The 26454-nt window shown below is 45.1% G+C and overlaps 2 protein-coding genes across 2 annotated transcripts; one reads left to right on the forward strand and one right to left on the reverse strand.

Moving 5' to 3' along the window:
* Positions 1 to 3622: 3622 nt before the first annotated feature.
* LOC124673164 (UDP-glycosyltransferase 92A1-like) lies at positions 3623 to 5173 on the forward strand. The gene has a single exon (XM_047209290.1). The coding sequence runs from the start codon at positions 3623 to 3625 to the stop codon at positions 5171 to 5173; it is 1551 nt and encodes a 516-aa protein (XP_047065246.1).
* A 2286-nt stretch (positions 5174 to 7459) lies between these two features.
* On the reverse strand, positions 7460 to 17124 carry LOC124675054 (NAD-dependent protein deacetylase SRT1). Its single transcript, XM_047211117.1, has 15 exons — positions 17009 to 17124; positions 15728 to 15860; positions 14796 to 14825; positions 14619 to 14711; positions 14225 to 14344; positions 13753 to 13853; positions 13557 to 13665; positions 13228 to 13307; positions 11620 to 11698; positions 10782 to 10835; positions 10609 to 10702; positions 10158 to 10237; positions 8962 to 9029; positions 8738 to 8840; positions 7460 to 8264 (listed from the first exon to the last, which is right to left on the reverse strand). The coding sequence occupies exons 2-15, from the start codon at positions 15824 to 15826 to the stop codon at positions 7965 to 7967; spliced, it is 1410 nt and encodes a 469-aa protein (XP_047067073.1). The 5' UTR covers positions 15827 to 15860; positions 17009 to 17124; the 3' UTR covers positions 7460 to 7964.
* Positions 17125 to 26454: the final 9330 nt, after the last annotated feature.

Here is a 26454-nt window from a genome sequence, read left to right on the forward strand (position 1 = left end):
TACATGAAAGTTTGGTTGCAGTATACCATGCATGACATGCCCGGGTACGCCCTAACATGCGGATGGTGTACAGCTGGTAAGTGGCCATGACCAGTGTGCAGGCACCGACTCGAGTTCCTTTGGCTACAGAAGGGTCGCAAGTATGTTGCGTTTGACACGAATCGACAGTTCCTCAAAAGGAGGCACCCGTTTAGAGAAGACAAAAAGAACTTCAAGAAGGGCAAAGTTGTGCATGAAAAAAAAGATGTGCCGTGTCGAGGCGTAATATGGAGAACCGAGGCACCGGTGGCACACACTGCGCGGGAAACCGCGACTTCAACCGCTACAAGGGGAAAGTGGTATGTATATACATGGAACGACCTTCTTTCATTTCCCGTCATGTTACATTTGTGACACGCATAACCTTTCTTTTCGCGATGCAGTTGGCCGAGGCAGCACCTGGGGTGGTGCTTCATGATCCCGAGATATATGACATGATGCGGACGAAGAAGAAGCCCAATCCCGCATTGCCTCAGCCCCAGTACTACGGCAATGCCAATGCCGCCAAGGATGACTACTGCGACATGGTGAGGTCTCGCCACCCGTATGTGGATGACCCCTTGCGCATGCCGACCGACGAGGAGTCGTTGGTCCTGTCGGGGCGCGGGCGTAGGCATGGCCGTTACCCCTTTCTGAACAAGGCGGTCAAGCCTACCCCAGCCACGAGCTACACGCGTCTCAAGCATACCCTCACCGCCGACAGCCCCCAGCCCCCAGCCTCGTCCCCGGCCTGCTCGTCCACCCGCCTACGATGTAAGTTTTCCTCATTTTCATCCTCTTTCCGGTTTTCTTTCCTACATGGCTAAGTGTTGATGAGATTCATTGTTTCTGAAATTGTAGCCTGAATTCGAGGTGGCCTTCGAAGCCTGTCATGATGAGTATCAGCAGGCCTCTGCGCTGTGGAATAAGCAGCATACGGCCTACATGGCGTATGTAGAAGTAAGTTTGAATCTTTCCTTTCGCAAATAGATGACAAGTCTCAGTTTGATGCTTTATTTCTGCAAAACCTGACTTGTAACCTATCTTGCAGTCACTGATGATTGCTTTGGCTACTGGTACACCGACACCGGCTCAAGTTCCTATGGCGGGGGAAATGCCTATCATGCCATCGAGGGCAAGTTTCGCTAGGACTTACTACGGATCCACACCGGTAAGTTCTTTGCGAAACCGGTAGTTACCGCTGTCCTTTGCCTCGCAAGTTGCTAACATGTAGGGAACATGTAGGGAACGGGATGCTCCGGGAACCAGGCCTCGCCGGGTGGGCGCGAGATCACACCGGTTCATGAAGGTGGTCGGTCTCCTGGGCGTTCTGCTGGTGCCTCTGCTGCTGCCTCTCCGTCGACTTCTCCTGGGCGCTCTGCTGGTGCCTCTGCTGGTGCCTCTCCGTCGACTTCTCCTGGTCCCGGTGCTACTCCCGGTTCTTCTGCAGCTTCTACTGAAGCGCAACCTCGGACCCGGGCTTCTCGTTTCGCCAACGATGAGGGTGGATACACCCCGCCCGGGTCCTTCATGTAGTCGGCTCACACTATGTATGCGCGCGCTTGCTACTACTATTCCGGTTATGCGCTAGCTACTACTATGTATTTGGACGACATGATACTCCTCTTGTATGGTATTATGTGCACTATGTATGCTATTATGTGAATTATATGCTATTTTGGTGAATTATGGCGAATTTGGTCGATTTTGGATGAATTTGGATGAATTGGATGAATTTGGATGAATTTTGGATGAATTATGTGAATTTGGATGAATTGGAGCAGAAATAAAAACGAAAAAAACCAAATGGTAAGGCCTACGCCGAGGGCAATGCCGTCGGCATAGGCATTGGCATGACCAAATGGTCAGGCCTATGCCGAGGGCAAGACCCTCGGCGTAGCCCTTCTCGCCTGATCACTCGACGCGCTGCCACGTGGCCCTCAGCTTGCAAGTGTATGCCGAGGGCAACCCCCTCGGCGTAGCCCTTGGGCTGGCCGCCCCACAACGCGCCACGTCGCCCCACGCCGCGCATTGTGCACGTCTACGCCGAGGGTTAGGCCGTCGGCGTATGGCGCCGCTCCGTTAACGGCGACGGCGCGCCGCCACGCTGCGCCGAAGGCATCGACGCCGAGGGTCTTCTGCACCGTCGGCGTAGGAGGCGTACGCCGACGGCCACTGCTACGCCGACGGCACATCCGTCTCTGCCGAGGAGGGTCGTCGCTGAGGGGCTACGCCGAGGGCTGCCGTCGGCGTAGCGTACGCCGAGGGCCAGGCGCGGCTACGCCGAGGGCAGCTGGCCGTCGGCGTAGCAGCCGATTCCTGTAGTGTAGTAACTCATACTGAAAACCTTGGTGATTCTATGACTCTACCCTATGCTGTGGAGAACAACTGTCATCCGGTTCCGCTTGTCCGTGTTGGAGCAGCAATACCAACAGTATTGTAGTCTAGATTCCACAACTTGAGGCTCCCGCGTGGTGTAACAATTGACAAGCACGCAGGCGAGCGCAGTGACGGAGCTAGCATGTAAGAATTAGGTTCAGGTGAACCCAATAAATTTGTGCTAATCTAGACTAATTTTTTACCTAGCACTATTTATCATTTAGTAAAATTACAATACTTTGTAGAGATGAACCCATTGATTTATTTTGCTAGCTTCGCCCCTGGGCGACCGTAGTTATTTCTGTTTGTTTGATGGATGGTGAGGCCGTGAGGGTGACATGCATCCGAATCTGGCAATGCACATTATGCCTGCATTGATGGCCTTGCAGTAAGTTGTATCGTCCTATTTCTACTTCTCCTTTAGAAAAGTCTGTTCTCTTTCTCTAATTGATCAAATGCTGGTTCTCTATTATGCAAGTGCCAATGAATATATCCGGGCATATAATTCTTTAATAGACCTCTTGAGTGAATTTCTGCTAAATCATGTCTTTTCAGTTTATTATTTAGTTGTAAGTTGCCAAAATTTTCTACAATTTTGGACATGTATCCCTAACTGAGAAAATCATTCCAAATTGTTCACTGAAGGTTAAAAAACAATGATTGAGTCATAAAACCATACAGATTACCCATACATATTTAAAAATTATTGCGTCATATCGAAAAATTCCTAGAGACTAAACTATCCATTTGCACTAGAATAAGGTTTACAATTTATTATGCAAGTCAAGATTTGTACACAGCCACCTCTTATTTTCTCCGTACACGATCCCTTTCAATCTTCCAACGCCACCACGCATCCGCGGCCAGCGACCTCGTTGTCTTCGTCAACCCGCCACTACTACCTAGCGCCCTATTCCTCGAGTACGAAGGTCCACCAGTACTACCCAGTGCCCTATTCCTCGAGTACGAAGGTCCACCAGTACATTCATAAGGGCTCCTAGACTGAGTTGTATTTGTGGCACTTTTGCTAGTGTTAATGATAAATAATTGTGTAATTGGATCGGATGTGCCTCCTAGCTTTATCTTAGTTATTAAACTTTTAAACGATGTAACTCTTACTTAAAATTAATAAAATATTGCAGGAGAGTCCTGCCCCTTCCCTAAAAAAAACTAGCAATTGGCCATACGCCAACATGCACGGCGGATTCAAATTGTTCTCCGTAGCATGAACGATTTCCTAGTCCGACTCGGCGTAGGTACGTTATATGAATCAGCGAACGCCCTCCTTGGGAACCAAACTGACCGCCCGGCCGCCACCATCACGGATTCGATCATCATGGCCGAAACCAAAGATCACCAACGCGCCGGTCACGTCGTGCTGTTCCCGTTCATGGCGCAGGGCCACCTCGCGCCGTTCCGCTGCCTGGCCGCGCTCCTCCGCCGCTGCCGCCCCGACGCTCGCGTCACCGTCGTCGCCACCTCCAGAACGGCCGAGTCCATCCGCGCCAGCCTCGCCGCAGACGGCATCGACGTCCACGCGCTCGCTTCCGGCACCTCCGCCGGCAGCATCGGCTCCTCCCAGCAGCTCATCGACCTCTTCCTCGCCGCCGAGTCCCTGGGCCCGGCGTTCCACCGGTTCGTCGCCGACCTCAGACGCTCCGACCCTGGTGTCTCCGTCCACGTCGTCGCAGACATGTTCCTGGCCTCCACGACGTGTGACGTCGTGCCAGATGACCCCGGCGTCACGCGCTCCGTCCTGCTCACCACCGGCGGCTACGGCGCGGCGCTCTACTTCTCGCTCTGGGACAGCGTCCCGCTCGTCCCCGACGACGACGAGTGCTTCCGGCCGCGATGTTTCCCGGACGTCCGCGTCCACCGCTCGCAGCTCACCGACCACCTCGCGGCGGCCGATGGCGGCGACGCGTGGTCGACGTTCATCCGCAGGCAGATCGCCGCCTTCTCCCGCGCCGACGCGCTGCTCGTCAACACGGCCGAGAAGCTGGAGGCCAAGGGACTAAGCATCCTTCGGCAATGGCTCAGCGATGTGGCGATATTCCCGGTCGGGCCGCTGCTCCAAAAGGCAAGGTTGTCATCGACGCAAGAGACGACGGGCAGCAGCCCTAGCCGCAGCCCGATCTTGGAGTGGCTTGACACGCAACCGCCGGCCTCGGTGTTGTACGTGTCGTTCGGGTCGCACTACACGATCTCGGCGCGGCAGACGACGGAGCTGGCATTGGGGCTCGAGAAGAGCGGGCACAGGTTCGTGTGGGTGATCCGGCCCGCAGACGACGTGAACGAGCAGTCGTTGGGCCTGCCGGAGGGGTTCGTGCAGAGGATGGAGGCGGCGGGGCGAGGGCTGGTGGCGTCCTGCTGGGCGCCGCAGGTGGAGGCGCTGGCGCACGCGGCCACGGGAGCCTTCCTGACGCACTGCGGATGGAACTCGGCGCAGGAGAGCCTCGCCGGCGGCGTGCCAATGGTGGGGTGGCCGCTCTCGGCGGAGCAATTCTACAACGCGAAGACGATGGCGGAAGACATGGGGGTATGCGTCGAGCTGGCGCGCGGCGGCGCGGCCGCGGTGGCGAGGGACGAGGTTGCTGGTGTGGTGGAGACAGTGCTCGGCGAGACGTCCAGTGTGCGTGCCGCGATGAGGCGGAAGGCGGCGGAGACGAAGAAGGTGATCGAGGCGGCGAGGGAAGGCGACGTCGACGAGTCGTCGGTGGAGGTGATGCGGAGGTTCATACACTCGATGGAGAAATTGCATGCCTCACAAAAATGAGTTGTCATGTTTTGGATCCCAATATTGAGGGAACGTTTAGCCCCAGATCATGAATCGAAATTTACCATTCATGGCAGGTGTCAATTCTTCAAGTTGGTCTCAGAAATAGAATTTAAGGACCAAATTTCATAAAATTATTTTTCTATACTTCCTCGGTTTTTTTGAAATTTAACCGATATATTAAAAATCTCAACAATAGTACAAAGATAACTAAAAGTAATAAAAATTACAAATAGATCATTGGACCACTTAACGACGACTACAGAACATAGCGTGACCCAAAGGTGCGCCACCGTCCTCGCCCCTCCATCACCGGAGCTAGACAAAGTTTATCGTAGTAGAGCTTGTTGTAGTAGACATGCGAGAAATCGTCGTGCTAAGAGCCCAAAGGACCAGCTAGCTAACCAGCGCACCAGAGCATCAACCATCACCAGTGATAACAACCGTAGATCAAAAGAGACTAACAGGAAACCACACAATCAAACACGAAAGATAATCGGATCACGGGAGATCCGCCGGACACATAACTCCCACCAGAGCGAGGATAGGACTAGGAGGACCTTATTTTGATTTCAGGAAGTAGCCGCCACCTCACCATCTCGAAAAAGACACTGAAAACAAACTAAATGAAAAACTGAAATCTTCCTGCCGGTGAGAAGTCACGGTCCGCCATACCTCCAATGCACCAAGGCCACCGGAAGTGGAGCGAACCGCATCGTCGTCGGCGAGATGGACAAAACCCTAGATGAGTTTCAGAGCCACCTCGATCGCTTTGGTGCCTTTCTCTTGCCCCATACCGGTTCGGTATATACTTCCTCGGTTCTTGTTTGATCTGTTCTACAGATTAGATTTTAAGACTAGTTAGCGAGTCATTTAATACTACTAGTTTGATATTCCGTCCGGATCATATTAACCGACGCCATTTGCAAAACATGCAGTTTCTTTTCTCTCCGCTGATTTAGGTGGCTTAGCATTAACTACCGTTTAATTAGAGCATAACTCCGCTCCTCCCTAGCCCCTTCCTTTCCCCCTCTTGTGCGAACACGGTTAACTGCCCGCATCTTCCGGCGGGCCTCTTCCTCGGTGGCCACTACCATGGCCAAGATCAATGACGAAGTGGCTGCTTGGGACTTGGCCGGCGCGAATATCTTCCCTCCCTGCGAGTAGTCCCCCTTTCTTGCTAGTTTCTCTTTTTACCAGCAGATCTTAGCCATCTCTGCTAGATCGTGTGTTTGGGCCGGTTATCCTTGTACGAAACTCTCTCTTCTATTAATATATCGAGCAGCTCACCTGCCGAATTCTCAAAAGAAAAAAACTAATCGTCGCTGCTTTTTCCAATTTTTGGGGGACGAAAATTGCATGCAAAATCACTAGAAAGTACGTATGTGCACGACCCTTCGCCTCCAGCATTTACTTTCTCATCGTTCTGTGAGATAAAACAGCTCCACCTCTCGTTTTTAACAGCCAATTAGAGAGCACCTTGCTCCCATTAATTTTTCTAGTCCCCCGGTTAATCCGAACCGGAGGAAGTATATAAACAGGCAATCCAGGGATCGTTAAAATTAATAACATCCAATAGAGAGGGCGGGATTGTTTCTTTTCTGGTGTTGCTGCTGATTACAACGCTAAAATGTAGACTAATTTACAAAGAGAATGTACTTTTGTAGCTCGAGCTACATGTAGGCTACTTTTTGAACCTATAAAAATTTCATTTTAAACTTGTCAACTTTTTTTGAAAAAAATAATGTGATGTAGATAATAATATTGTAATCTTCCAGTGTGTAAATTTTCAGATTGAAATATGTTGTATTTTAGGCTCAGCAAAAATAACAATCTTGATTTCAGCATTAGTGAATAGTGATGAACAGTATATTTTGTCATTTTGTGAAATTTTGTTATTTTTACTGAGGGCAATATATGATATATTTGAATCTAAAAATTTACACACCGATATATTTCAACATTCTCTACGTCTACATATTTTTTCAAATTTTTCTGAAACTGTAAAATTAAAAGCTTTGCAGTTTAAAAAAGGAAAAATAAAACCGGGCTACATGCAGCCCTGGCTACATTTGAAGTTTCCCACGAACTATAGGCCTATGATGTAAAGTATTTTGAGGAAGTATATTTATAGTAAAAATAGTACAGATAAACGAGCTGCCTCTATGGGTTAGTAAGCAAAGTCCAAGAGTTGTTTTTATCTAGACACATATCTAGATACATCTAAATTTTAACAAATCTCAGACAAGTTTCAAGGGGCGGAGGGAGTAGTTTGTTACTTTGGGAGAGTTATAATTAGCAATCCGTTAACTTCTGAAATGCAGCATAAAAAATAAGATAAACAGCACTACCAACCAAGTATTTCAGAAGTTCCTCAACTCCGAGAGCTTTACAGGAGGATACATTCTAGCGTTTCGACCAGTTTCCCAAGAGAGTCTCATCGCTATGCACCAAGTTTACTCTACCTTTTCTTACTTCATTCATCTAACTCCGTTGCACCTTCCATTGCTATTGTAATCTTCTCACACATCTACAAAGTCAAATAACTCCTTCAAAAATGAACCAGAGAACCCGACACAGAAATACTACTACTTTATAATCTAAGTATTTCAACCAGTTTCCCACTTTCCCTTGGGATGGTCGCTTCTCTATGCACCAAGTTTGCTCTACCTTCTCTTCCTTCATTCATGTAACTCTGCTGCACCTTATCGTCGCTATTGCAATCTTCTCCCAGATCTACTAAGTCAGACAACTCCCTCAAAACAAAGACCAGAGAACTAGACACAGATGGTTAGCTCTTGAGCTTCTTTTGTGTCACCGAGCAGCCACTAGGGCCTTCCATGTGCCGTTTCGTAAGGTTGCTGCTGCTGTCCATACAAGAACCCTTGGGCTCTGCCCCCTTGAGATCTTCGGAATCTTCAGAGTCATATCTCACAATGTTGGTCACAAACGCATGTCTAGATGTCTCGGCTCGTGGCAGACTCTCCCTTTCAAGAATAGATTGCTGTCCAGCACAACACTGGCGCTCTGCAGTACACTTCAACTCCTGCAGTACTAGGCCTCTATCTCTAACAAAGCTCTCCTTTTGATTCTGCATGTATCACATTTAAATTGCATGGTAAGCTGATCAATGGATTACTCGGTGTTAACCAACATGTTCACAAGGCATTATTATGCAAAATAGCCACTCCAGAAAATTAGGTGCATATTCACTTAAACTATTTCATAGAATAGTATACAGAATGGTAACTAGTCGGGGAAACTTTGGTATGCACAGAACTACTGCCAGTATGGAGCAGCCACTCGATTCATGTAGAGTACACAGTTATACTATTCTAAATTCTTCAAACTATCAGGGACGCACTACTTAATTTTCAAAGAAATAAATAATGGATGCACTACTTCACATGCAGTGTGAACATGCACAGTTCTAAGACCAAATTTAAGAACAAAAAAAAATGTAGTGTCTATGAACCTTCAACTCAATTTTTTTTACTTCACTCTTATCTATGGAGCTTAATCAGAAAAAAAAAAGATAAAGGGGAGTGTACAGTTGCAGCAAACCTGAAAATTAACGTAGCATTCAATTGATGAGCTAGAGCAGCCACAACCATCACTGAAGTTCAATGTCAGCAACATGAAAAATTTGCTAGTCATCGATGTTTCCCTGGAGTAGATAAATCGCCAATGTGAAGAATGGCACATAATATTTGAAAAATGAAACAAATTCTTTTTCTGTGTGATCAGTTAGCACATTTGATTGGGGGATTTCACAATCTCCAATATACCTCTGCAAAGAAAATGGTTGCTCCATAAGCACTACAGGTTTCATGTCAGGTCTTTCCGGAAAGGAAACCTGTTGATGACAAAGAAAATTTGACCATATATTAATATCAGTAGGAGAAGTTTTCCATTAGATCACACGTGCGTCTATGTTAAGGAATAATACTTTATGACCAGCTTTCAGTAAGCTTGAGTCTTGACCATTAGCTTACTAACTTCCAAATCATCAGAAAAGAAAGTAGACAGTCCTGTTAATCAGCTGCAACAAGGCTTGTTGCCTTTACAGCAATAAAAAGTGGTTAGGTGGTAATTGATTGATGTGCCAGTTTCTAATTTCAGAGGCTCCCTTTCTATTATGCAAGGACGCTGATTCGAACCCAGGACCTCCATGACACAAGTGGAGATACTCTACCACTGCGCCAGGCCCGCCCTTCTAACTTCAGAGACTCCAAAGCAGAAAAAAAAGATGGAAAGTTTTTTCGCAGAAACAAATACTACCTCCATCCCAAGGCTTAAGGCCTATATTTTTTTCAGAAAGTCAAACTATGTTAAGTTTGACTAAGTTTTTATAAAAAATCATTAACATGTCAAATACAAAATTGATATTATTAGATAGATAATGAAATATATTTTCATGTGATATCTACAAAATATCATATTTATTGATAGATTATTCTAAAATATTGGTCAAACTTTACTTGCTTTGACTTTTCCAAAAAAATATAAGCCTTAAGCCTTGAGATGGAGGTAGTACATCACAAGGTTGGCAAGCCAATGATCGTCCTTGATCGGCAAAAGGTACATAGCTCTTGCTAAGATCCCATTTCGGGGATCCCTACTGCTCCCTCCAAATCTCAAAAAGCTGTTGCCATGCGTCCAAAATATCAGTAATGTCATTATTTATTGGGTATTACAAACATATGATGATAGAAATTAGTAATCAATATTATGTTCTGTAGACCGGGTCGATGTCCAAAACAACAGTTTCTGGGAAACTGGAGGGAGTATTTAGTTAGTTCCCGCAAACTAAGACCGACAGATCTTGCAAAATATATCGATTGCAGCCAACAATGACAATGACTTCGATTCAATTGATTCTTAACGAAATAATTATCTCCTTACTATAGAATGTAATAATTGAAGTATATAATAGCAGAGTAGTACACAGCTATGTGGATGTATATAGTCACTGTTGCATTACCTCGATTGACTGAAGAAATGACAGTGGTGCTCGCACGCCATGAATGCTTGTTACCCGCAGAGTCCATCTTACACATTTCTCTGAATAAAGGAGATAATGCAGTATGAGAGAGCATGTGATTAAACCTATTCTCATATAAAGCAAGTTAAACCATTTATCTGTCAGGATATTTGCACAGAAGGAATTTAATCATAAATAAAATTTCGTTTGCAATTTATGAATGACATCATACAGAAATTTATATGCGACACTTGGTAGTTTCACTGTATATTTGTACGGAGATAACAATGTCTGCAAGGAATTTTATCATCTTCAGTTACTCAAATCTTGCTAATAAGGAAGTTTTGATGATGCCATTTTGTTTCATCAGTAACCTTGATTGGTTGTATGTATCCACAAGAAATTAACAGAGCTAAGAATAAATATTCAAGAAATGGTGAGATGGCTCTACTTTTGACTGTGTGCCGAAGAAGAAGCTGAATGAAGTCAATACGTATATATGGAGGGATGCGCAGATTCAGAATGCACATCACTCCAGCAATGACCTGTGATGACACGGCTAAATTATTATACCAAGGGAACATAATAGCAACAACAACAAAAAAATTCAAGAAAAACAGGCACCTTATCCACAAGCCCATGGATGACAAGGCTTGCCTTTTTATCCTTCGGAGTTGCCTGAAAGTGAAATGGAAACAGAAAAAAATGTACAGGAATTAGATTGCATCCTTATCGCAGGTTTATCAAATGCCATGAGAAAATTGCACTATTTGAGTCTACTACCCCAATGATGCATATGTTGCCTTCATGTTCTGTATACCCCAAAGCAAGTATTGTTTTGTTGTGTTCCATTCTAGACATTTGTTAAATTTCAAATAAGATAAATCTCCTTTGTTTAACTCTATATATTTAAAAAGTTCAAAAAAAACTCTACTGTATATATTTAATTGAAAGACTGCAAAATAAGTTCTTAGGAAATCATAAACATGCAAAGATAATCTCTTTCAACTGACATCTTTGGACTGAATCAGCAATGCAAGTTCTATGTGCATGCCATGCCACAAAATGAGTTTCGAAGTCAAACATGAATTGAAACCCCAAACTTTTACCTGTCAAATTATAGATTTCCGTGATTCGAACCACAAATTTTAAGAAGGCCTAATGAAATAGCCGAATAAACAATACTCCAAATTTCTAAAATGGTCCCACAGTATTGCAGTCATTTGCAGAGGTACACGGTATATAGTGGCACACAAGAGTTAAAACACAGTTTAGTAGTACTTCAAAATTCCCAACTATGAAAAAGTACATAGGTAGCATCAATATATTTGACTGGTTTGTAACAAAATTAGCCCACATCACAAGTATGGCATGCCTAAAAACTAGATAAATGTGTAAGTTAGTGCTTCTTTGGTCCATATTTAAGGCAAACAACAATATGTTTGTATTCAGTTGCACATACCTGAAGATTAACAATAGCCACTTTCCCCCCATTCTTGATAGACATCAGAGGCATATTACATGCAGGAGTAATCTGCAAGCTACACATTACTGTATATAAGAAAAAGAAACAAGAACAGAGGCATGGCTCATTATTATCATAAAGAATGTTCAACAAGGATAAGTGATAAGTAAGGTAGGACATTAAGAACCTGCTATTACAAAATAAACAATGAGCTAAAACGAATCAACAATGATCAAATTGGTGAGAGGGAGATAGGACAGAATGCCTTTGTGACTGGATCATGGGTAAAAGTATGCGGTACCATGCATGATGGCAAGAGACAGGGGATCTCAGATTCTTGACTACTATATATTCTAAACATGCACTGCACTGGAACACGGCTGAGCATGAAGACAAGTCTCAATAGTTCAACTATCTTTTGATGCATCAAAAATGACTGTCATAAATATACCGTTTGGACCAGATCAAGGCTCCATTCACTGAAGGAGCTAGAACTAGAAAAATTTCTTGAATTTGGACTAAGTTTGACTGGTATTGGTCGATCCCATGCAGCAGCTTAAGTCACCGGCCATTATATATAATCTAGGATGTTTTCTTGGTGCAACCTGAACTGACAATAACCTGATGAAACACTTAGCATTCTTGAAAGATGCTGTATTATTGGCAAGCATTTTGAACATGGTTTGCTTAACAAGCTACAAGCCTACAACCTCACCCATTGAATTTTTTTTCTCACTTTTATCTTACTCAGTACCACATAGACACTTTGAGGAGAACTTCATTTTGCTGAATCAAATGATTGGATCATCCTGGTCCATGACTGTGCAACTTAGGTGAAGGATGATCTTGTTGTACTTGTTGTCGTTTGATCAGGCCAAAACATGTGCATGCTGTGGCCAAGTCCTCGGGCTGAATCATAGTGTCAGATGTTCCATGAAAGGCGTAATACCCAAAGCGCACCCTTCCAAGCACATCGACAGAGAAATAGTGATCCTAGGCCCTAACTATGATATACTAAAGGCATGATTATCATGCATTTGAATTTTTTATGCATCTACATAGACCTTTGTAGAACTACTAATCCAGCAATTGATTTTCGCAGGTTGAACATGAGAATCAGGCTCACTAAACAAAATTTAGTAAGGCATACATATTAGCGGTGCTTAATGGTGTATTGGCAACTGTTTGGAGTGAATGCTACCTGGACAGTTTTCCAAAACTAAAAAGAGAGGTACAGAAACTGCAGTAAGGGCATGCACAATGCAAGGTGCTTATAAAAATAAACCGGTTTACTCCTAAGTAACAAGGCTTATTTCTATACTAGAGCTGCCTAATCAAGCACCTGTCCTATAGAAATAGGCACTATTGCTCAAGCAAAAATTGGTGCATTTTTTTTATAAGCACCTCTCTTAGCACCTTGCATTGTACATGTCCTAAGTAAGCACCTTGCATTGCTCACCTGATTATAATAATGTGGCAAAGAGTTCTGAGGATTTTATCATGAAACAACTGACATTTATCGGCAAGTGACAGTATTTGTAGCCATACAAACTTCAGTGATGAAGGACATGGTGAAAGAAATTACAGCTATTGCGTGAGACAAACCTAGTTCCTAGACATAGGACAAGATCAGCTGCTCGACACTGCTCCTCGGCAGAATTCATCTCTTCAGGGGGCAAAGCATCCTGAAAAAGCAATTGAATTAATAATGAAATAGCAACTTCGGCGAAGATGGGTAACTCCCCTCTGGGGATTTATGTGCATATCACCTCCATGTACAGTGTATAAATATGACATAACATATGATCACCCAATGGGGCATAGCAACATAATAAGTTGATTACATAACAGTGACAAATTCAGTCAGAAAACAGTTAGGATTCTTGGTAAAGCAAGTCGAGATAGAAATTTGTAGCTCTTAATATAGTTTGTACCTCCCAATCAAGAACTGTATCTTTTAATCTAGCTCCACAATTCTTATCAGTACAACGCCTCGGGGTATCCTTCAGTCCTATTGTCTCTATTTCAAAATCACGTAGGTACCTTCATATAGATAAGGACTCATGAAAGAGCTGTTATTTTGGTCTTTCCCTGAGAAAATATAATAAAAGCAGAGCAAGGTAAGCTTACTCTGTTTTACAGCTTGGGCAGATCTCCTTGAAAGAATTCCCATGCAGTTCAGCCAGCTTCTCCCTTGGGAAGCCAGAACGCAGATGTAGGCTGTCAACATTCTGGCAAACACAACTTCGGTCAGCTTTGTACAAGATCAAATTACATGGATACAATATAATTCAAATTATTCAGCAGTTGATTTTCAGCAAATAATCAGTTGTAAACTGGTATAATACAAATTTCCTTTCAGCACGCTAAATGGTAGAACAACAAAAATATCTGCAGCTCATACAAACTGATTCGCAAAATTGTTTCTTGAGAGTTAACCTTATAATAAAGACTCGAAGCAAAGTCCCTAAGTGGTAACCTTGTAATAATGACTCGGAGCAAAAGTCCCCTAAGAGTTAACCTTAGAACATAAGTCATTGGTAGTGGACATAGATACCAATACAAAACGCCATATACAATACACTCAGTTGAATATGCAGACCTGGCTTATGACAAACTTTAGGAGTCCTACTCTTTCCAACTCAACTAGTGCCATATGTGTCAAGGTTGGAGCTGCTCGGTGAAATGGGAGTGAAGCATCAGGAACACCTTTTCCTGCACGCTACAAAACACACGGCATATATACAACTGATTATTTACTCAAATAATTGTTAGGAAATGATAGTAACTACTATGTGAATAGAAATGGTTCTTTAACACAGTAAAATTGCAGAATGTCATAAAGCATAACTTTTGGGGGTACCTAAGTCAGATATAATAACAGCATGGGAGCCTAACTTTTCCACAAATCATGCACTTAAACAATACATTCTAAAAAGATGAAGATTCATGCACAGAGGGAACCATGCTAAGCGGAAGCAACATAAACAGACTACCTGCAGAGTCCACACACCCTTTGGCCCTCGGAAATCAGGTATGCCTGATGATGTTGATATCCCTGCTCCGGTAAACACCACAAAATGCTTACTCTGAAACAATCAGGGATAATTTGCTGAATCTGCTGCATATGAAACATGAAGAGATTTTATTGACATCCACCAGGGGAGTCCAACCTTTTGCACCATAATTGCAAGCTCTTCTATCTGCACGAATAAAAGAGCAAAAGGAACGCTTAAACAAAGTTTTTCTTCAAAAAATAATGTTAAGTAGTAAAATAACAGCATGTCATAACATGGGAGTTTTACAAGAAAATCGGAAAATTCCTGCCAAATATTTTATTTTTATTGCCAATTATAGCACGTTTTCTAGAAGGGTACGATTGCCAATTAAAGCATAATGATTGCCATGTCGTCATCATTGTTGGCATACGGTTCCCTCAAAGCCGGGTGGCTGCTGCCTGCCTCAAGTAGTCCCACATCAGAAAATTCCCTTTTAAAACTTCCTAAAAATGATATCTAACTTTCCTGTTTTCCAAATATGCGTACACCTTTAAGTAGCTAGTAGCTGGACTTCTGGATTAACCTACCTCAGGATGAGGACCAAGCCGGTGTATAATTAAATTTTACTCCTATGTAACATGAGATTAGAGAACTCTTGCAACCAACCAAATTGTAGGCCAAAACTGTTTCCTTCATTTATACTTTTGCAATCCAGTAACTACTCAATTCCCCAAAACACTGGTTCTTTCATGACATATCTCAAGCGCACATGGCAACAGCTAGGTGTTTTGTTATTGCCTTGCACCCCAGCTCACTTAAGCGGATCTAACCAAAACTTCTCCAAGACTACTAATTTCATAAGGTGACACACATGGGCCTTGATTGTACATACAACAGACTCGGAAGGAAAAAAGAAACAAAACACACATTTTTCTCTCTTCTGAGACCCATCAGGTTTAATTATATATTTCTTATCTGATCATAACTAGTCGCGCAATATTTTACACAATAAACAATTACGTATAACACAAGAGAGGCATGAATAGGTCACTTGCAGCGTGATCAAAAAAGGGGAAACAGGTTCAGAATTAAGCAACGTGATCAACCTTTCCTTGGAGGAGTTTGGGGGAGTCGAACATCTCAGGCATGCCTACGCTGCCCAAATCCTCCCGGTACGACAGCTTCTCAGCATAGCCCAGCGACATCCCTCGATTCTTCTCTACTGCCTTCTTGCTTGATCTAAAAGATCCCAAAAAAAAAAGTTCATCGCATTAATTATTCCTTAGGCAACAGAATTTGAAAAGGGACTTCCATCATACACCACTTTCTACTTCAGCACTTGACCATATACCACCTTGGACGTTGTAATTGCCAAAATAGCAGTCTACTGTTTGGCATTTTGCTAAACTACTCCAAATTTGCGCACTTAAGAAGGTTAAGCTTAATGACTAACCATTGTTGCAATCAATCAAACTGCGCAACTTATAGAAAAAAAAAAGACAACTCACCCCTCACCCTGCCCATCCTGAGCGGCACACAGCTCGCTCAATGAGCGCCATCGCGTCTCCCCTTCCTCCGCCGCCTTCTGCCTCTCCGTTCTTGCACCACCCCTTCCTCCGCCATGTTCCACCCCGCCGCCTTCGCCTCTCTCTTGCCTCTCCAGCATCTCCCCTTCCTCGGCCGGACAGCAACCAAGCCCGTTGAGGCCAATTATGTCAGGGCTGTTCACCTCCCCCTTGTTCGCCTCCCCACGTGGCTCGTCCTGATATATCGTGTCCGGAGTGGCAGCCCCAAGCAGGAGCGCCATTTCTTTCGCATTGTCCAGGCGGCGTGCGTCCAGGGCCACCTCACACTTCTTCCGCAGGATGTCAGCCTCCGTGAGAGCGGCCTCCAATTTGGACCTAGCCTCGGCGACCTCGCGCTCACGCGCCCTCGCAGCGTCAAGGTCGGCAAGCACGGCCTTTAGTGCAGCCTCGTCCTCGGCAAACTTGCGGTCCCGCTCAGCGAGGACGTGCGCGGCAGCCTCGAAGTCGGCCCTGCGGCAAGTGGTGGCGAGGTGGGCCACGAGCTTCCCACCGGAGAGGAAAGCGAGGTCGTCCTGGGAGGCGCAGGCCATCCTGTCCGGCTGCTCGGAGGTGGCTCCGGCTGGAGCTCGGCGTAGGTGAAGCGCAAAATGCCCTAACAAGTAAGGGCTTGGGTCAACCAATTGTTCCCCAAAATTTTCAGCTTTCGGTGCTTAATTTGGCGAGGTGACCCATTCATCCCTACATCAACATCGCCTATAACGGTTCTTCTCGGATGGCAGAACCTTCATACAGTTGATCGATTCTACTTGGCCCGAACGGGGGAAAATGCTTTGGAATTAAGTGCTCCCGGAGCGCGCTTACCGACGAAATCGAAGTCTACAGATCTCCAGTCCAGTCTGCCCGGCAGTGGAGGAGGCGGGGTGCTGGTTCGATGTTACCAGCGCGCGACGGGGTGCGGAGAAGTGGATACGGCGGGCAGCCAAAGCGGCGGCGACGGCGACGGCGGCGGTGGCGGTGGCGGTGGGAGACGAGACGAGGGTGGCCGGTGGATGCGACAGGTGAGGTGCGTGCGGAGGGGGTGGGCTTGAATTGACCCAACTTCGATTAGCACAAAAGTTGATTTCTTTCGCAGCGCTCGCGAAAAAAAAAAGGCGATTTACATAAAAATAACCTTTTGTGGTAAAAAAAACACACGAAATGATCCTCTGGTCAAATTACTTCACGCCTCTAACCCCCCTTACGAAAGGCGACACCCTGCGAAAGACGCCACACAGAAGGGTGTATCGCCCTTGCGAAGACGCCACACAAAAGTTTAGAAGCGTGAAATAGTTTGGCTGGAGAGTTATTTCGTGCAATTCTTACACAAAATGGTTATTTTCATGTAAATCGCCTAAAAAAACTCCCGATCAAAACTAAACACGCTGTGTCCATTTAACGGGCTGCATATCTTTTTTTTTAACTTCTGTGATGTGATAATTCTGGCGTGTGCATACACCATATTTCTACCGTCTCTTGCCATCGTGTTACTGCAGAGATTTTTTTTTAAAAAAAATCGTGTTACTGTAGAGTGGGTGTGCATAATGCATCACCTTGGATTGGAGGGGAAATGCTGAAGTTGGGGAGGCACACAATAATATTAATGTATGAATGAAACCGCAAGATCTTGATCTAGGGCTTGTTGACTCAGTTTTTGAATTAACTACGAAAGATGTAGCCGAGTGCCTCGCCACAGCTTCGGGAAGAACTTATTTTCTTTGAAAAACACGAAGAATAACCATTGTTATTTGTGAAACATTTCCCAGCGGCATGGTACGTACGTACGATCTCTGCAACCCAACACCTCACGATGCGTGTTTCATATTGCATGGTTGACCTCCACACTTGATTAAAACACAAAGCAGCCTTTTATTCATGTCTCTAGCATAGCACATGCCATGTATACAGCATGGACACGGAAGAGAATTACAAAGTACGAGCAAAAGAGAAGGAAATGACGAATTAAGGGCGTGCTTCCGCATTTCCAGATCCACTACCATTGCCGCCACCGCTCCCACCATTTTCGCCGCCTCCTCCGCCACCGCCATTACCTTTCACGATCGCCTTGGCATCCGCCTCATCAAAGAAGGAGTTCGCGGAGCTAGAAGCCGAGCCGGTGCCACTGCCCTTCCCATGACCACTAGATCCGTCGTAACCTCCAGTTTGTCCTCCTCCACCACCGCCGCCCTTACCGTCAGCGCTAGAATATCCAGGGAAGTCACCATACACTCCCCCCGTCGACTGGCTAGAGGCGGTGCTCGAGCCAGACCCACCACCACTTCCGGATCCATTGCGCCGGCCGATGCCTCCGCCACCGCCTCCAGCTCCGGCTTCCGCATGGGTAGCCCCGGAGGTTGCATGACCTTCATTTGGAACAACCGTGCTGGATGCGGTACCGCCCCCGGATCCTGATCCACTACCATCCACAAATCCTCCACCCCCTCCCTCTCCGCTTCCTTGAGCATCAGAGAGTCTAGACACCCTCGCAGCCTTGGTTATTCCAATGCCCAAGAGAACGATGGAAGCAATAGCTAACACTTTAGTGCACGCCATTGTTTCTTGCCTGTTATGCTGAGTGTAAGGGGAGATGTATATATCCTTAGTGGAAGATCGGACGGGTACTTATAGGGCTTGTGCTTTGATAGATGATGCGACTGTGCAAGTGTTAATTTACCTGTATTTTTTTCTCAATTTAATGTTAGTGGTGCACTGATGTTGTACGTCGATCTGTGCCCTTTTTAGATCGGCAATCAAGCAGAATCGTGTGAAAAGCTAGACTCTTGACTTAATTAAAAAAATAGCTACGGAAACCACGACGAGATGAGTTATTAACTGCAGCTGATCAAGTTTAGCTGGGCATATAGTACTGTTTTTAAAGTCGAATTGCGGAAAGTGCTTTTGTGTCCCGAGCTCCATTGCTCACACCATTTTTTTTAATTTTTTTTTATTAGACGTTATCCAAAAATCTGAAAATAATTCTGCAGATTTTCAGTGATACATCTCACAATCATGGAAAATCTCAACCCAAAATTATTTTTGTTATGTGCAAGAAAAAATGACGAAATATATGTTTTGGATATTTCAAAATGTACTACTCAGATCTACATTTTTATCATTTTTGTGTAGCTCAGAATATAAAGTATCTGAAATTGATATTTTGCAAATTTGTGGGATACATCCTTTACTATATATGGATTTTTGACAGATTTTTTTGAAAACTCAAATTTTTTATATTTTTAAAAAACGAAGATACGATAAACGATACACATGTTCTACGAAGCAGCTTGCCGCCAAATTTCCCAGAAAGGTTTAGAAGAACAGTTTAAAAATGGTGATTATTTTCAAAATGGAGTTTCAATAGGCTTATGGGAGGACATTTGGTTAGGTGTGTCTGCCTTGGCCACCCAAAAATCTTCTTCGTACAACATATAAATGTTATGGTTGCAGATATTTTGTCTCATGCGCCGCTGAATATAGAATTTATATGGATGTTTAGTGAGAATAACTGGGGAACCTGGCTACACCTAGTTCAGCGGCTTATGGGGGTCTCTTTGTCGGATTATATCCAGATAAACTTCGTGGAAATTGGCTCCTTCGAAGGTTCTTTTGGTCAAATCTATATACGCGGAATTTGTGAATGGTCATACAACTTATCTGCGTAAGTAAGTATCTATGAAAACTTAAAGTACCACTAAAGATAAAGATTTTTATGTGGTTCCTTCATAGAAATGTTTTGCTCACTAAAGATAACAAAAAAAAGGTTGGATATGTTGTAAAGTGTTTTTTTTTGTGTGATTCACATGAGTCCATAAATCATCTGTTTATCTCATGTTCTTTTGCTCGATCCGTTTGTAGAGTTGTTCCTTTTACTTTTAATATTTCTCCTCCTGCTAATATTACCAATATGTTTGGTAACTACCTAACTGGGATTGACAAGAGAGTCAAGGCTAGGATTCGAATATGAGTTTGTGTTTTGGATTGGGCAATCTGGAATTTCCGTAATGATGTTGTCTTTAAGAAGATAAAGGTTCCAAACTTTTTGCAGGTTATCCATCGTGCTACGTATTGGATGCACATGTGGTCATAGTTTTTTCCTGAGGACCAGCGAGAATATTTGGATATTGGATGCACTCGGTTGATGACGTCATACATGCTATCATCAACCAGCCTGGTTAGCAGTTTCACTGGCTGATTCATGTTGAGCCCTTTCGCGGTCCGTGTTGAATGACAAAACTATGAAATAAATGGTGGTTGTGTGCATCATTTTGATGCAGACGCAGCGCTAGGCTCCCCATTTCGATTTTTTTAGAACACCCCCGATTATAGGAATTTTGTTCCTCTTGAAAAAAATATCTAGATATTCAGGGAACTCTTAATCTCAAATATGTACAAAAGGGAACATTGCATTATGAAAGAACCAAACTGTAATACGTATTTCTATCATACAAACAGTATCTAACATAAACTAAATTAAGTACTGAAGGACTACCGGTAGTCATATTGTCTCCACAGCCGTCCCACTTAAGATCAGAAGAAGTACTCCCGTATGAAGACCCAATTTTTCTTATTCACAAACCAATAGTTTTGAGATTTAAACGCGCACCCATGCACACACACAAACATATCTTAGGTTTAGGGTTTGACCTATAATTGGCCGAGAGTAACATTTTCGAGAAAACTAACTATCCAATGTTTTTATGCAACTGCAAAAGTTGCTAGCCGTGTTACATTGTGAGATTTTTCATATTGTTTTCAAGGTTTTGCTTGCTCAAATCCTGTTAAAAATAAAATATGTTTAAGTGATAACTTCATGGTCCTAAATCCCAGTTGCGAAGCCGAGGTTTTCAATCGACATTGAATTCTGAATCATATATATCTCTCACACTCTACGTCATTCGTATAGTCAAGTTCTATAAAGAGAAATTGCCAGCGATACATCGTGCACCCTAAGATCCGATGACGTGGCTAAAGTTGACAAAATAGATGCTTGCATCGATCTTCGTTCCCTGCAGGTGGCAGTGTGGCACCCTCGATCTATCCTTCTGGCTACTGCAAAGTCAGGTGTACATCGCTGCTTCAAAAGCCACGTACGCAATGTCGCCTCCCTCGGCGAGCGCTAAAACTATGATGGTTAGGGCATCTCCAGCGGCGCGACGCATTTTAGTGTCCGCGCACGTCCGTTTGCGTCACGCAGCGGACGCTGAAATGCCCGTTTTCGTCCGCGTGTCCGTTTGCGTCTGGGGTTGGCTCCAGCGGCCCGACGTATTTTTTTTTCTTTTTTTCATTTCAACATACTTCCAAATATTACAAATTGGAAGATTATTTTACACAAACTAATACATAGTTTGGAACATGGTTTACACAAACTAATACATAGTTTGCACCATGGTGGACACAAATATAAATATTTTAAAAATAGAAACCAGCTTGTGTTGATTTCCGTATGTTCGCTGCCAAGAAAGAACATTCGAGGGCACACCCAATCACCCAAACCGGAAAATCCAAGTGGGAGGATTGACGGTGCCCTTGTTGGTTCTACCGATGGCGAACAGTACGTAAACCTTCCACTACCGGCTTCATCCGGCCCGTAGCCGATTCGCCGCAAAGAAAGAACACTCTACGTTCTAACTATCGGAGTCCGACTCGGATTCGCCGGTGTGGTAGTGCTCGCGGCAGGCCGTGTCGTCGAAGACCTTGACGACCATCTCACCGTCTCCCTCGTAGAGGAAGGTGAGCTGGCAGCCGGGCTCGAGCGCCAGGTCACGGGCGAACTTGCCCCACCCGGTGTGCAAGTACATCTTGCCCTGCCCGTCGAACAGGACCTCCACGGCCCAGCCGGCGTGGCTGCAGCTCGGCCTCCCGTAGCTGCAAATGCGCCGGCTCGACGCCGTCGACGAACTCGGCGAACTTGTCCGGGAGACGCTTGATGCCGAGCGGGTCGTCGTCGATGCGGAGGAGGAACTCGAAGCAGCGTCCCTCCACGTCGGAGGAAGACGAAGAGGGCGCAGGCGACGGTGAGCGTGGAGCCGTAGCTGCTCCACCACGGCGGCCCCTGCCCCGTCCCCGGGGCCGTCCAGGGCCGCGGCCTCGACCGCCTCGGCGGCCACCAGGACCCGCCATGGTCTTCCTCGCGGGGCTGGCTGCGTGCCAGGAACACCTAGGCGGCGGAACGCTGGAGCTTTGTGGCGGCTAGGGTTTCTATGGAGGAGTGGATGAGGAAGAAGAAGGCGCGGCCCCTTTATATAGGCCGGAGGCATGCGGTGGCCGCGGGACGCGTGGCGACGCCATTAACGTGGTTGGCGGAGGCGGGCTGCGGCCGCTCGGCAGCCGAGGCATTGCCATTAACGTGGCGCAGACCGCCGAAGCGACGCAGCGGGCGCCGGGCCGCAGCGCGTTTGAGAAGACGCATCGACGCAGGTCGCTGCCGGGCGGGCCCGACGAAACGTCCGCCGGATACGAGCGGACACTTTCGGCGTCCGCGCGATGTCCGCGGAGACGCATCCGAGGCGCATATTTGGGCCAGGTTTGCGTCTCCGCGGACGGCCCGGTCACTTTGCGTCGCCCCGCTGGAGAGGGTGCCAGACGCATTTCCGATCACGGCGGACGAAAACGACCATTTGCGTCGCGTCGCTGGAGATGCCCTTAGTGGATCTAGCTAGTGTAAGTCCGTGTGTTGGTCTTATTCTTGCTATAGGTAATATGGAATAGTAGTGGAGGTGGTGTTTTGGCTTATGGATGCATATGAATCTATTATAAAAGATGCATAAAATATATTTAAAATTGTCAAACAAACACGTGAAATACACCTGGACATTCTATGTCCGCACAGAATTTTTTTGGGGAAGAAGAACATTTTATGTGACATATGTAAAAAGGCAACAAAAAAAATGTCCCATGAAATAGTCAGGTTGGAGCGTCAAATTTTGTCTTATTTACATGGGACACAAAAAAAAATCTTTTTTCCAAAAACTTGTGTGCCAGCATAGAATGTTTTTACATGCGGAATTTTATTCAGAATTTTTTAAAATTATATATTTTTATATAATGGGTTCATATGCAGCCGTGACCCGAATTAAATTTCCAGATGTAGTAGTTTTACTTGAGGTAGGGGAAGTAGTACTGAAATAGATCAATCTTTCATCGATCATATGTGTATTTTAGGTATTTAGATGTGATTTTTTTGCTCTCTCTCAAGGGTATTTCAGGCATCTCCAACGCGGCGACGCATTTTGGACGCCTAAAATGTTCGCGCGCGCGTCCGTTTGCGTCGGCCCAAATGGTGCAAATCGACCGCGCGTTCGTTTGTGTCGACGCATTTTTTCGATTTTATATTTTTTAACATAAAAACATAATTTACATAGTAAAGAAAGGAAAATATAAATATAAACTAATGCATGCGCCTACTCCTCGTCGTCGTCATTGATCACGATGAATTCCGGTACCGGCTACGGCAGTTGGCAACCAGTGGAACATACGCCGGTGCCACCGGCGGTGGAGGAGGTGGAGCTGTAGGGATTCGTTGCATAGAAAACAAAAATTTTCCTACCGCAAGAACGCAATCCAAGCCAAGATGCAATCTAGAAGACGGGAGCAACGAGGAGATGATCGAGACTCACCCTTGAAGATTTCCAAAGCCTACAAGATGAGGCTCTTGTTGCTGCGGTAGACGATCACTTGCCGCTTGCAAAAGCGCGTAGAAGATCTTGATCACGGTGCCACGATCGGGCAGCACCTCCGTACTCGGTCACACGTTCGGTGTTGATGAAGACGACGTCCTTCTCCCCGTTCCAGCGGGCGGCGGAAGTAGTAGCTCCTCCTTGAATCCGGCAGCACGACGGCGTGGTGGCGGTGGCGATGGAGAACTCCGGCAGAGCTTCGCTAAGCGTTGCGGGAGAGGTGGAGGAGGTGGGGAGGCTAGGGTTTGGGAGAGGGGGTGGCCGGCCTCCTTGGGGTGCGGCCAAGGTGGTGGTGTTGTGGTGGCCGGCCCCCTCCCCTATGCCCCTCATTATATAGGTGGAACCCCAAGTGTTGGACTACAAGTCTTCGAATAAGACCCGAACCCAAAACCTTCCATGTAGTAGGGAAACCTACCCAAGGTGGGACTCCCACCCAAGTGGGATTCCCACCCTTCCATGTGGGGGTGGCCGGCCCCTATGGTGGAGTCCACTTGGGACTCCACCCCTCTTAGGGTTGGCCGGCCATGGTGGTGGAGTCCCTCCGGGACTCCGCCTTCCAAAGTGATTTCTTCCGGACTTTTCTAGAACCTTCTAGAACCTTCCATAAATGCACCGGATCATTTTCAAACTTATAAAATGACTTCCTATATATGAATCTTATTCTCCGGACCATTCCGGAACTCCCCGTGATGTCCGGGATCCCATCCGAGACTTCGAACAATACTTCGAACTCCATTCCATATTTCAAGTTCTACTATTACAACATCAAACCTTAAGTGTGTCACCCTACGGTTCGCGAACTATGTAGACATGGTTGAGATCTCTCTCCGACCAATAACCAATAGCGGGATCTGGAGATCCATAATGGCTCCCACATATTCAACGATGACTTAGTGATCGAATGAACCATTTCACATACGATACTAATTCCCTTTGTCACGCGATATTTTACTTGTCCGAGGTTTGATCATCGGTATCACTCTATACCTTGTTCAACCTCGTCTCATGACAAGTACTCTTTACTCGTACCGTGGTATGTGGTCTCTTATGAACTTATTCATATGCTTGCAAAACATTAGACGACATTCCACCGAGAGGGCCCAGAGTATATCTATCCGTCATCGGGATGGACAAATCCCACTGTTGATCCATATGCCTCAACTCATACTTTCCGGATACTTAATCCCACCTTTATAACCACCCATTTACGCAGTGGCGTTTGATGTAATCAAAGTACCTTTCCGGTATAAGTGATTTACATGATCTCATGGTCATAAGGACTAGGTAACTATGTATCGAAAGCTTATAGCAAATAACTTAATTACGTGATCTTATGCTACGCTTATTTGGGTGTGTCCATTACATCATTCATATAATGATATAACCTTGTTATTAATAACATCCAATGTTCATGATTATGAAACTAATCATCTATTAATCAACAAGCTAGTTAAGAGGCTTACTAGGGACTCATTGTTTGTTTACATAACACACATGTATCAAAGTTTCGGTTAATACAATTATAGCATGATATATAAACATTTATCATAAACATAAAGATATATAATAACCACTTTTATTATTGCCTCTTGGGCATATCTCCAATAGTCTCCCACTTGCACTAGAGTCAATAATCTAGATTACATTGTAAGGTACCTAACACCCATGGCATTCCGGTGTTGGTCATGCTTTGCCCTAGGGAGAGCTTTAGTCAACGGATCCGCTACATTCAGATCGGTGTGTACTTTGCAAATCTTTACTTCTCCATCTTCGATGTACTCGCGAATCGAATGATAACGCAGCTTGATATGCTTCAGCCTCTTGTGTGACCTTGGTTCTTGTGCATTGGCGATGGCACCCATGTTGTCACAATAGATAACTAGTGGGTCCAATGCACTAGGAACCACACCGAGCTCTACAATGAACCTCTTCATCCATACCGCTTCTGATGAAGCCTCTGAAGCCACTATGTACTCCGATTCTGTTGAGGATTTCGCCACCGTGCACTGCTTCGAGCTTGCCCAGCTTCATCGCAGCACCATTCAATATAAACACGTACCCAGCATCGTGACTTAGAGTCATCGTGATCGTTGTTCCAACTTGCATCGGTGTAACTTGTTACAACGAGCTCTTGGTCACCTCCATAACAAAGAAACATATCCTTAGTTCTTTTCAAGTACTTCGAGATATTCTTGACCGCTGTCTAGTGTTCCATTTCTGGATCACTTTGATATCTGCTAGTTAAACTAACAGCATGTGCTATATCCGGTCGTGTACATAGCATGGCATACATGATAGAGCCTACTGCCGAGGCATAGGGGATCTGACTCATCCTTTCTCTTTCTTCTGTCGTAGCCGGACCTTGAGTCTTACTCAAGACCTTGCCTGGTAACATAGGCAAGAATCCTTTCTTACTTTCGTCCATTCTAAACTTCTTTAGAATCTTGTCCAAGTATGTACTCTGTGATAGCCCTATTAGACGTCTTGATCTATCTCTATAAATCTTGATGCCTAATATATACGATGCTTCACCCAGGTCTTTCATTGAAAAACTATTATTCAAATAACCCTTCACACTGCTTAATAGTTCTATAT

This window comes from Lolium rigidum, chromosome 7 (assembly GCF_022539505.1).
Source record: "Lolium rigidum isolate FL_2022 chromosome 7, APGP_CSIRO_Lrig_0.1, whole genome shotgun sequence".
Classification (NCBI taxonomy): domain Eukaryota; kingdom Viridiplantae; phylum Streptophyta; class Magnoliopsida; order Poales; family Poaceae; genus Lolium; species Lolium rigidum.